This window comes from Spea bombifrons, chromosome 12 (assembly GCF_027358695.1).
Source record: "Spea bombifrons isolate aSpeBom1 chromosome 12, aSpeBom1.2.pri, whole genome shotgun sequence".
Taxonomy (NCBI): domain Eukaryota; kingdom Metazoa; phylum Chordata; class Amphibia; order Anura; family Pelobatidae; genus Spea; species Spea bombifrons.
This window is the reverse complement of record NC_071098.1, coordinates 12797632-12810682: the sequence shown is the minus strand read 5'-3', so window position 1 is coordinate 12810682 and position 13051 is coordinate 12797632. Positions and strand designations below refer to the sequence as shown.

General features: G+C 37.3%; 1 protein-coding gene across 1 annotated transcript; it reads right to left on the bottom strand.

Moving 5' to 3' along the window:
* Positions 1-5694: 5694 nt before the first annotated feature.
* Positions 5695-8582, bottom strand: LOC128469638 (indolethylamine N-methyltransferase-like). The gene is made up of 3 exons (XM_053451455.1): positions 8429-8582; positions 7591-7798; positions 5695-6206 (listed from the first exon to the last, which is right to left on the bottom strand). The coding sequence occupies exons 1-3, from the start codon at positions 8580-8582 to the stop codon at positions 5768-5770; spliced, it is 801 nt and encodes a 266-aa protein (XP_053307430.1). The 3' UTR covers positions 5695-5767.
* Between the last annotated feature and the right edge of the window lie 4469 nt (positions 8583-13051).

The window sequence follows — 13051 nt, the reverse complement described above, 5'->3', positions numbered from 1 at the left end:
TTCTCCGTTTTCTCTCTTAATAAAGAAAACAATAAATAAATAGTTAGTATTAGTGTGTGCTGGATTTCACTTAATGTTTCATTTTTTTCTAAGAACTTTATTTTTTATAATACTTTTCCAGGAATACAAAAGGCGCAATAAAACAAAAATACTCAAGTACAGAAAGGCATGATGGGTATCTTTTGAAAAACAGTGCAGTAGTACAAGCTGACATCAGTTTCTATGCCTAAGCACGCGCTGATCAGTACAGTTTATTCTGTCAATTCTGTCAATTCTTCCATTAAATAATACAATAATATTACAAAGAGAAACATGTAGAGAGCTGATTGTGTCTGAATGGAAAAAAAGTGTCAGTTGGTAAAGTATTCCAAGACATTTAGGCTTCCGATGAAACTTTTCAATGTTGAAATATTAAATGTTTTACAAACAAATCACAATAACCTAGAAAATACATTTTAAGAATGGAGGCGTAAATGCAAGAGAAAAATCACAAACTTACTGTCCCACAACATGGGGAGATTGGGAAGTGTCATCATCATCATTTTGTTTGAAGAGAGGTTGGGGATCTTCATCCTCTTCATTATTGAATCTAAAAGTGCGCAGATCATCCGGTTATTACAATAGCCCAATTAATAAATGGAACTCCCATTGCTACCAACAGTCTGATTAAGTTATATGATTGTTGTTTGTCAAATTACATGCTGACCCTTAAGCTGTAACGAGCATCTACGTCGCGGCAACTGCCATTCAATTGAATAAAAAAAAGTCTGGTGAATAAATGCTATAAATGTTTTGCTTTATTATTTATAACTGTCTGTATTTGATAAGCATCTTACCTCTCATAGAATTTCCCCCTTCCTCCAGGACTGAGAGACTGCTTCCTGAAAAGGTAAAAGAAACATTACATTTTGCCCAAAGAGACATTTTCTTTAAATAAATACTTGGGCCAAAAGTAGTATCCCCCTTTCACACACGCCTATAACCAATGACAACTTATGATTAGTCCTTAACTACATGTTTGGAAATGTGAAGATGGATGAGTAGAGCATCACTTTGTTTCATTCATAGAATAGATCCGCTGCATGATGGTGGGCATGTTATTAGGACTTGATCACAAAAAATGTTGTTACAATATTAAAGTGATATAATATTACAGAGAGAAAAATGTAGAGATCTGATTGTGTCTGAATGGCAAAGTATTCCAAGACATATAGACTTCCCATTTACCTTCCCAATGTTGCAACATTAAAATAAAAATAAATTACACATGTATAGAATATTTCTGGGGTAACAATGATCTGCCTTTCAGTGTCAGTATAACAAATTATAAAAAAGGCAATTAAGTCCACTTTATAAATGGAAATGCAAGAGAAAAATCACAAACTTACAGTCCCACAAAATGGGGAGATTGGGAAGTGTCATCTTCTTCATTTTTGTAGAGAGGTCGGGGATCTTCATCCTCTTCATCGTTAAATCTAAAAGGGTACAGATCATCCGGTTATTACAATAGCCCAATTAATAAATGGAACTCTTATTGCTACCAACAGTCTGATTAAGTTATATGATTATTGTTTGTCAAATTACATGCTGACCCTTAAGCTGTAACGAGCATCTACGTCGCAGCAACTGCCATTCAATTCAATAAAAAAGTCTGGTGAATAAATGCTATAAATGTTTTGCTTTATTATTTATCACTTTCTGTATTTGATAAGCATCTTACCTCTCATAGAATTTCCCCCTTCCTCCACGTCTGAGACGTTGCCCCCTGAAAAGGTAAAAGAAACATTACATTTTGCCAAAAGAGACATTTTATTTAAATAAATACCTGGGCCAAAAGTAGTATCCCCCTTTCACACACGACTATAACCAATGACAACTTATGATTAGACTTATGTAAGAATATTTCTGGGGTAACAATTATCTGCCTTTCAGTGTCAGTATAACAAATAATAAAAAAAAGGCAATTAAGTCCACTTTATAAATGGAAATGCAAGAGAAAAATCACAAACTTACAGTCCCACAAAATGGGGAGATTGGGAAGTATCATCTTCTTCATTTTTGTAGAGAGGTCGGGGATCTTTATCCTCTTCATCGTTAAATCTAAAAGGGTGAAGATCATCCGGTTATTACAATAGCCCAATTAATAAATGGAACTCCCATTGCTACCAAAAGCTGTCATTCGCATCTACGTTGCGGCAACTGTGAATAAATGCTATAAATGTTTTGCTTTATTATTTACTACTTGTTGTATTTGATAAGCATCTTACCTCTCATAGGATTTCCCCTTTCCTCTGAGACTGAGATATTGCCTCCTAAAAAAATAAGAGAAACATTCAATTTTGCTAAAAAGGACAACTTCTTTTGAAAAAGACATGGTCCGAAAGTGGAGTAGAGCATCACTATCTTTCATTCATATCCCAGAATGGATAAGCTGCATGGTGGTGGGCACCTCATTAAGACTTGATCACAAAAATTGTTGCCATAATTAACAGAAGGAGTCTCGAGTTGTGTGAGACTTTCCTACATAATAGCCACTGTGTAAATGGCCCATACAGTGAGAACATAGTAACCATTTTGATCCATACTCACATTCTCTTAAAAACTCCTGGAGTCCTGAAAAATGGCATAATTCGCAAATTGCAACTCACTGAAACTAGAAAGAGAAAAACCAAAGATGTTGAAATTAATATTCTTCTTCACTTTTTTTGTACATTACACAAGCAATCATAGAAAATACTAATTAGAATATTGATCAATAATAGTGCCAAACCTAAAAAAAACACAAATGGAACTGCCTCTTGAGAAACATACATATTTGTGATGTTTGTGAATGTGTAAGAGGGAGCCATGGAGAATGTATAGCTCAATAGATGGGCAGCTATCCATCCATCAAACATTCATATATCCACTACTTTTTATAGAGCTATTCCAAAAACATAAGAAAGGGCGTTTCTGTCTTAAACACACTGATGTTCTGTAAGGCAGATTGTTCTGCACAATTATGTTTCATATCTTAATTAGAATTCATGATAATTATTAATTATTTATTAATTATTAAATAGAATTCATGATATTTTATTTAAACAAAACACACTAACTGTATTATATATATATATATATATATATAACAAGAATATCCAACCTCACCTCTCAAAGCTCAAGCAGCAAATGACAACATTCCTTACCTGGTTGTCTGCGCTGAATTCTGACGTCATAATGGAATGCCCAGGCAGCTCATCCAATGACAGTAAACAAGCTGATGTAAGCATTAAAGGAGAACTCCATAATTTTGTGCATACTTTTATTATTTAACACCTTTTCTTACAGTGCATAATAATTCAATAAAGGGTTTTTGGTATTTTAAGACACACACATATATATATGTATATATATGTATATTTTGATAAGGTGCAGGGTGTGTAACACCCCCCCAGGTTTTGTAGAGAGTGGTATGATATGTAGCCCCAGGGGGGGTATGTGTTGTGCCACATAACATTATGATTATATATGGGGCCCTGAGCAGGGTGGGCCGGTTGTCACCCCCGCAGTTTGCATTCACCTGGAGAAATAGAATCCAGGGCTGAGGGCTGGAAGGATTGCTGTGCAACAAAGTGTCGTCTGAAAGGTTGTTGAGGCCTGCGTTGGGTTTAGACCCTGATCAGTAAGGGGCATCTATGTTAGTAAGAGATCAGATGAGCTGGGATTTTGTTTATAGGCATTTCGGGATTTATGCTTCTGTTACTTACTGCTGACGTGGATTACGCAATAAACTGTGGCTTATCATGAATTCCCCAAGACTGTGCCTTTTAATACCCTAGAGGACTGTGCTGTTTGGTACCCTGTGTGGGCGCAGGATCACAGTGAGCCAAATAATAACACATATTTTAGAATATAAAACCACATTTTGCAGTAGTTTAGGAGTACAGATCTTCATTGAAGAGACATCTGACCCTTTTTATCTGACCTCTGTATTTATAAAATGAGATCGCTCCCTACTACAAACATCATCGCTGCAGTCTTCCCAGATCTTGGTGGCTTTCAGTATTCAGAAGAAGATATTCTGAGGATCATGGGTAGGTGAGTTCTTTTGTTTAGCAGAATGATTAGTAAAATTGATTATTTAAAAGTGTTTAAGATTTAAGTATGAATTTAAATATTTAATTTTGTATCAAAAGATATTGCATTCCCTTATAATGTCTGTAGGTTATTGTGTCTTTTCTGTTATTTATAGTGTTACTTTAGGACTTCCAATACAAAATGCCTATAGGAAGCTCTTGCATTAGGTTAGTGTTATTTTAACAATATGAGACCCTGCTATACTTACATAATTACAATCCCGTCGTTCAGGTCTTGGCTTTCCGGCGTATGTATTTAGTGTCTCTATTGCATTAATAAGTTGTGGATGCATTTCGTACGTCACTGAGGACCGCTTCATAAAAACCCAAATAATCAGCTATAGGTGTTTGCCCGGTTAAAGATATTAAACTTCCTTGTGTTGATGGGAGCTTTTCCACCAATTAACTTAGTCTTTATGTAATATTCTGCAATATGTTTTCATCCTCTCTGTAAAAATGTGTCAAATATAAAAATAGGTCTCAACTTTGTTTATGATTTTCCAGGCGTTGGACAAAAAATAACATGCACTAAATGCATTTCCTCTGGGGTTCTACCTTCGATAAGTTAGAATTATAAATGTGTCAGGCAATCTGTTTACTTTCAGGGGTTTTACAGATATGTAGCTTTAAGCTCTGAAATACTGATCTCATATATATATATATTACGTTTCTGTGGGCAAGGGGCAGCAAGTAAGCATCTGCTCTTTGTCTCTATGTACATAGAGACGGGCAGATCCAGAGTCTGAGTGAGTGGAAGCACTCACATAAACACACACAACACCCAGACTCACAGAAATGCAACCACACTCACACTAACAGTCACACTAACATATCCAGGGACATATCCCCTGCGATGCTGCGTTGATAACGGGAGTGGAAATCCGTAGATTCCTTTAACTCTTGGAGCTGGGAGACAGGCCAAGTTCCCTGTCAGGAGTTAAAGGGCCGTGCAAGCGACTGTATTGGTTGCCTGTAGGGGCCTCTTCTGGCATCAACCAACGAGCTTAGATAACTGAGACCAGTGGACTCCCCCGGCCAAGTTGCGGCACCAGGATTTTAAAAGTCTGTACGAGTGACTGTATTGATGTATTGTGCATTGTGATCTTCATGGACTGGGTGTGCAATTTTGCTGCATGTTAAACCATATCTATTGGATGTGTCTTATGGGAGGCTGTTTTCTTTGGAATTTTATGGAGAGCGATTGTTTGGGATAATCAAGGGAAGAAATGCACAGTAAACTATACGTGGTCTTTTTCTGTTGCTGAGTTATGAGCTTGCTATGTAATTGTTCTGTTAAGTAGTAAGCCCTGTTAGTAAAACGTATTGCTTCTCCTAAGTTTTTGGTTTGGTTTTCCTTATTGAGAAAAAAATATGTAATTGCTCTGAGGCTCAGACATCTCAAGTAATGTCCCAGGTACAAATTTTGAAAGAAGAGATCATAATCATAGATCAAAATATTTGTTTTATTAGAAATGGTTTTATTATCAGGAAGCAGTAGTTTACAATAGTTTTGAGTTAATGAGACAAATCTTTAATGGTAAATGTGTTTGTGTATGCCTTACCTACAAATCATTTAAGATTGATCATAACTGCTTATTCTGAGCAAAAGTAACATGATCACAAAAAATCACTCGGTGTCCTTCGTACCCACTTCACACATCCTTAATTTTGCGTGCCAGGATGAAAATACCAGAAGTATGGTTGCAGATATCAAACATAGCTTTATCATAATCTCTAGAGAGGACTTCAAGGTCCTCAATGATGAAGCCAGTCTCAGTCATGACCTTTTTAAGAAAAGTACTATTTAAGTTTATCAGGGAGAACTGTTTGGACCCACATCTGAATATTGTGCTACCCATTATACTCCCAATGATCAGATGACCCCCTACTTTTAGAAGAGACGAGAGATTTCTGATGACATTCCCATAAGCCTCTTCATCTTTGCACGCACACTCCAGGCATCCTACAGTAAGAACACAGTCTACCTTTGGCAAGACCAACGGATCTAAAGGGTTACTCTTGGTGACATCACATTTCACTACTCTCTTAAGGGTTTTTCTTAGTTTTTCTTCTTTCTCTGCTAGCTTGCCACTGGAAATAAGCAAAAAAACGCAAACATTTTAAATATTACATTTTGATATTATTTAAGAACCTGTACCAAGAAGCTACATTGATGCATCTAACATTGTAATGATTAGTACAAATTTAAAAAGTTGTAAAACTTAAAATATGTACCTTAAACATAAGGCCTTTCATATGTAGTTATTAAAAAGTATAATAAATGCACTCTATTGCTACTCAAATTGTCCTTGTAATTCATATTGTGTATCCTCTTTGACACTCTTCATATACCATATTGGCTCGGATATAGGCCGCCCCCGTATATAGGCCGCACCCTAAAAGTTTGGTGCTTTTTTAAAGAAAACGTTTTTTTCTTTAAAAAAGCACCAAAAAAACCATGCTGCCACTCTGTCCCCCCCCCCGGGATATGCTGCCACTGCCCTCCCTCCCCGAGATATGCTACCACTCTGTCCCCCGAGATATGCTACCACTGTCCTTCCTCCCCGAGATATGCTACCACTGTCCTCCCTCCCCGAGATACGCTACCATTGTCCTCCTCCTCCCCCCCCGAGATATGCTACCACTGTCCTCCTCTGTCCCCCCCCCGACTTACCGGAGCAGACTCCCGGGTGTCTTGCGGGGCCGGCGGGGGACATCTACGCAATACAACTTCCGGTGCCAGCACTGGATGTGCCGGCACCGGAAGTTGTATACACGTATTGCGTAGATGTCCCCCGCCGGCCCCACAAGACACCTGGGAGTCTGCTCCGGTAAGCCCGGGGGGGGCAGAGGTAAAACCGTGAGAAGTGCTGGCAGGAGAGGCTGTCTGAGCGCATCGAGGAGTAGGATGCAGGTCCCCTGCACCGCTGCGGGGGATCTGTATCCTAACCCCGCTGCCTTCCCGGCGCCCGGGACTGCGCTAGACCCCGAATATAGGCCGCACCCCCACTTTAAAGACTTAAAGTGGGGTGAAAAAAGTGCGGCCTATATTCGAGCCAATACGGTATTATCTTGAAGACCACTTTGAATGGTTGGCACTCATCTGTCACGCTGAATACCTACCTTAGAGAATACGGCAACAGAACTATTCCCCTTTAGCTAGGGAAGCTAGAGGGTCAAGTCGTTCAAGTTACAGAAGCCATCAACGTGTGAACAAAAAATTGTGTTACCTCTAAAAGTGTGGTTCAGTTTATGCTTTTTTTAAATATGTTTTTGCACTTTACAGACTGTTTTGTTTTAATTATTTTCTAAAACTATACATGTCATATTTACAGGAATTTCTCAAACTTGGTGATGTAATATACCTTACGGATATGACATATGTAAAATAGTGTCTGCATTTTCTTTGATAATAACAGATGATGCCATCATTTCTTCATGGCATCTTTTGTTCTGTTGGCACATTGACACCTACCTATGACCTTCTAAGTCACAAACAAACTTGAGTGCCGGTGTCCAGTCAAAGAGCCCAGGTTCACCCCTCCTCCATCTCTCCAGGTATTCCCTGTTACGGTCCGTGAAATCTGCCGCGGTGATCTCATCAAAAGCCTCACAAGCAGACAGCTCCTGGTATATGGCAGGCCCAGGACCGATATCAATCAAGGAGTTCCCTTTAACACCCCCTGTTATTGAGAAAAAAGCCACAATGTAAAATAAAGTCCTGGCGCATTCGATACTAAATAATGTAGATTATTAAAATGAGAACCAGTCTGAGATTTCAAAGAAAGTAAAATGTTTTTTGGGGCGTTAAGTTATCGTATGTTGGCCTACATGATTGATAGCACATTGAGGAGAAGTAACCCTCAAGATAGTAAGCTGATAAACACTTGAATTAAGAGTATTTACCAACATTACCGAAACTAACAATCTGAAACCAGGACACATTAGACTTATAGACATACAAATACTTGCAAATGTAATTGTGCCAAGCTGTAATTACAGAGCTAATACATTGAGTAGACAGAGGTCTACTTTCAAACTACATTCATAGAGTAAATGTGTAATGTGTAATGTGTATGAAAGGGGTATTTACAGTGTGTGTCACAAAATATGGAGCATGAGCCTGAACCATGCCTCAGCTTTTCAACCCATGTGCCCTATACACAGACTCACATAAAACGCTATATTTCCCCGGCACATACACTGACACACAAAATGTCATAATGCAGCTGGAGATATACAGTTGCATTCAACGCTAGGCAAACAGCTTTAAGTTTAAGAGCGACTCATTAAGTACAACCTGATAATCTTACCTGTAGTGAAAGCTGCATGGAGTTTTCTCAAAATAAATTCCAAATACTTATCTTTGATAAAAACCCCATTTTCAGCCCCATAATAAGTATCCAAGTATATTTTAGGATCAAAGTCATTTTGATACACCTGCGTGCCCGTGAAAGTGGATGCCATTGTTAATATTAAAGTTCTCTGGAGCCCGGAATGCCTGGGTTCTGAATCTGTCGCTTTTTATATCTACAGTATGTCAGGACAAAAAAGCTTACACTCATAAACATGTTAATGAGTAAACCACTGGCATAGATATCAGTAGTCATTTTTTTTATGCACACCAGTTTACTTACTTGGCCACAGTTTCAAAAGGTATCGGTGAGATGAATTCACTACGATAATCTATAATCATATATCATGGTTAATTATTTTATTACACCTTTATTCTGTCTCCTTAAAATGTGTGAAATGGTTTGATCCAAAGCTTAATAATGCACAATAAGTATGTTTTATTATTTCTTTATTTGTTGTTATTTTTGATTACTGCATACGTTACATCAACACAATGAGTTGCAATAATACAATAATGAGTGTTGCAGTGATCACATTTATTATATTTACAATAGAATGTGTATCATCTTAATGGATCCATTTACAGGACATATACATGTTCATAAAAGCTTCTAATAATCCCAATGGAATTCAGTAATATCTCTTCAGAGTACATAAGTGAGCCAAATCTGGTAAAAAAAAAAAAAAAAAAAAGCAACCGTTCTTGAGCAAAGTGGTTGTTGCACATTCAGTGTTCTTGTTTACATGGGAAACAATTAGATTCAATGTGATCCCTTTCTTTGCTAACTGAGCAGAATTAGCATCCAAGCTTTCATGACTCTTATCTCTTCATTATTATTATTATTCATTGTTTTATATAGCGCCATCAAATTCCGTAGCGCTGTACAATGGGTAGACAGCACATAACAAGTAGTATGTAACATAACAAATTGACTTACAGAGACAACAGGTGAGGAGGGCCCGGCTCAAACGAGCTTACAATCTAGAGGGAGTTAGGGTGTATTACGCAATAGGCAAAAGTGCCGTTGTTAGGGATAGACCAGCCACACTAGTAAAAGTATTGCAGAGGAGGGAGTAGGAAAGGTGAGCTAAAGGAATATGGGAGTATGGGAGGGTGTTAGTTTGCTATGTTGTAAGCATCCTTAAAGAAGTGGGTCTTGAGGGATTTTTTGAAGGACCGAAGGCAGGGGGAGAGATGGATAGACCGGGGGAGGGCATTCCAGAGGATAGGGGCAGCCCTTGAGAAATCTTGTAAGCAGGCATGAGAGCTTGAAATCAGAGGAGAGGATAGAAGGAGAACTTACAGTCAATCTTACCCACACAAAAATAGATATATCAAAAATGAGGTATTCTGTTGCTAGTTAAGACAATTCCTGGTATATAGGTCAAAGAGGAACAGGTTTACTTGTTTTATATACGTGATGAGGCTTCTTCATTAAAAAAGATAATATGTATGTTGTTTGAGGAACATTTTCTGAAATGGTTGAGCATGCCTCATAAAGTAGGGTATGGAAGAGCCACCAAATCTTTATTAAAATCAAAGTGTTTAGATGTTTATTATGGCGGTCAAGCCTTGTGCCAAGCTTATATTACTGAACGCTTGTTGACGGCATTTCACTATAAAGTTCTTATGAGACAATACAAGCATTGAGGTGCACATTAACGGCTTTGTACGTGTTTTTATCGGTGTTGATCCACAGCTACAGATGTAGCACTTTCAGGGACAGAGTTCATGCTGCATGTGGCAAAAGAAAACCAGAACAACTCTATTTGCAAATTGTAGACCAATTGGTTTCTGCTGTTTATTCCTGATTTGACGATGTAAATCATTACATTTTACATTTTTTTTGTCCTAGACATATTATGAGTATCATGAGAATACAGATCTCTATTTCCCTTATCGGTGACAAATAGATATTTATATATAATTTACGGTGATTATGATAAAATAACCATACTTTTATCCTATGTCACAATGCATCCACATATTAAGACCTGAAGTGAAGCCTAAACAATAAGGCCAAATGAAAAAGTTCAATGTTGTACCAGGTGGGTGTAGAGTAAGAAAAAGTAAATGAATGCTTCCATTTATACCCAGTAATGGAAGAATTGCTGCCTGATATGAATTTCGCTAACAAACTGTTAACTTCGTCCCTTGACTTTTGTTAGAATAAACATAAATTCTTAATTTGAAGGCTATTCTAATGAAATAGTTAAAGACTTACTATGGATGTAGTTATATTGGTCTTACAAGGATAGCAGTAAACGTTCCAAGCAAGAATATTGTGGTCTGTATACCACAAGTGTATTTGCATTGGCATTGCACAGCACTGTAGAAGATGATGATGATGATGATATATAAATCAACAAATGATAACATGTTAATACTACCTGTATTCCGATGAAGGCATCGTTGTTGTTCTTAACCCACTCGCTGATCTAGACATGTACTGTGGAGTGGCAGGATCTCAATCATAGCTAAAATACGCTATTCTATATGTAAGGCTATTTTGCCACATTAATAAAATGTATGTAAAATCATACATGCTTTTTGCAGTTTACGGTTTAATAGCAACAGTTTAAAGTTTGATCTCTCTGATCACTAGATGGTGTAAAAGATCCATTGCAACACAAAAATGATTAATAAAAACACGAGCCAGCAGTTACACACTTTAGTCACTAGATGTCACTGTATTACTACAAGAGAACAGAATCTGTTTTTATTACAATTCTTATCAAAGATCATCTAATCATACTTTTTACATTACAAAAAAATATGGTGTTGCACATCATTTTGCTGAATAACACAGAACCATATAATTAGAGTTGTACATTTTGCTCTACAAAGTACACAACCAATAAGACAACTCACAGACTCTTGAATATATTAAGTTGTATGATATTTTTCATCACACAAATTGTAATTATTGAGATTTTTTACCTAGAAAGGAGTTACTGATATGCCTGCAAGATTTTGCTTCTAGGAAAACACATACTGACAAATCTTTATTCGGTAGCAGAAGCCCTCTAGATTGTAAGCTCGTTTGAGCCGGGCCCTCCTCACCTGTTGTCTCTGTAAGTCAATTTCTTATGTTACATGCTACTTGTTATGTCCTGTCCACCCATTGTACAGCACTACGGAATTTGATGGCGCTATATAAAACAATAAATAATAATAATAAAAGGGTTAACATATGGCAGACTCAGGAAAAATGGCAATTGGAAACATTGTCACAGGTTCTATTACTATTAATTTGAAGGATTGAACTCAAGGTAAGTGCTCAATTTTTATGGGACTGAAGTAATGAAGCGATGATGGCAAGCTGAAGAAGGGCATAGATGGTAATTTAAGACAATAACCCAAGATGGGAATAATTCTCACTGGCAGAGTCATGCATCATTTTGCTTAACACAGAACCATATCATTAGAGTTATACATTTTTGTTTTGTTATACAAAGTACACATCCAATAAGACAAATCACAGACCCTTTAATTTATTAAGTCATATATTGTTTTCATCACACAAATTGTAAATAGTGAGATTTTTTTTACCTAGAAATGTTACTTCTAGCAAAAGTTTATTCAGTACTTGAAGCAAAAGGGTTAACATATGGCAGACTCAGAAAATCTGGTTATTGGAAAAGGTGTTGCAGGTTCCATTGCTATTAATTTCAAGGGGGATTGAACTCAAGGTAAGTGCTCAATTTTCATGGAACTGAAATAATAGAGAGGCCATGGCAAGCTGAAGAGGGCCATGAAAGTCATTAAAGACAATAACATAAGATGTTGATTATTATTATCGGGGTATTTTTGGGGCCACATTAGACGAAAGTGAAAAAGACCACATAATGAAAAAATACACGTCTCCGTTTCTTAGTGTGGGGGGAGCAGAAGCAGGGCCTTGCTGCACTTTGAAGATTTGATAAAAAAAAACAAAAAACAAAAAAACAAGATGTATAGTTTTGAGTGGTCTAACATTCTGCAGTATTTTATTTAAATTTGTTTTTAATTTCTTTTGTCATTAAAATGGAGGCAGGGGGCTGGTACAGATATCTAATATAATTAGAAAAAGCATTTTAAAATACTGCAATTAATTAAAATAACATCTCTAAGCTGAATTAGGTGATATGTATGCATGATATGACATCAAGCAAACAATGACATAATTCTCAAATGGTAGACAAGGCGCGTACCCAGCTCCTCATGTTTACATGAATGTAGAGTTAATGGCTATGATCTTCCTGTCTGATCAAACTCTGCTTTTTATACACTTTTTAAAGCATGACAACACCAGTTGCCAACTTACCAATATGCGGGTTGGGCTAGCTGTGTATGGGTATGGTTAGCCCTGGGACACTTTGGTGGGAGAGGAAGTTGGCCGGGAGTAGTCAAGGGTTGGTGACTGCTGCTCCACTGCAAGAGAAAGAAGACCAAGAGACCAGGGAAAGCAGGGCTTCATCCAGGTACTCTGAGTCAAACCTGGAGTGTTTCCTGAGGTGTATATGGGTCTTTAAGCAATAAAAAAAACATTGGACTTCTATAGCACAAGTTAGATATTTATTTTCCATCAACCCAAAAC

Coding starts and splice junctions, on each gene's coding strand:
- LOC128469638 (XM_053451455.1), bottom strand. CDS start 8,582: ATGGCATCCACTTTCACGGGCACGCAGGTGTATCAAAATGACTTTGAT. Junction 7,799..8,428: donor CCATGCAGCTTTCACTACAG/GTAAGATTATCA, acceptor TCTCAATAACAG/GGGGTGTTAAAGGGAACTCC. Junction 6,207..7,590: donor TGTGACTTAGAAGGTCATAG/GTAGGTGTCAAT, acceptor GCTTATTTCCAG/TGGCAAGCTAGCAGAGAAAG.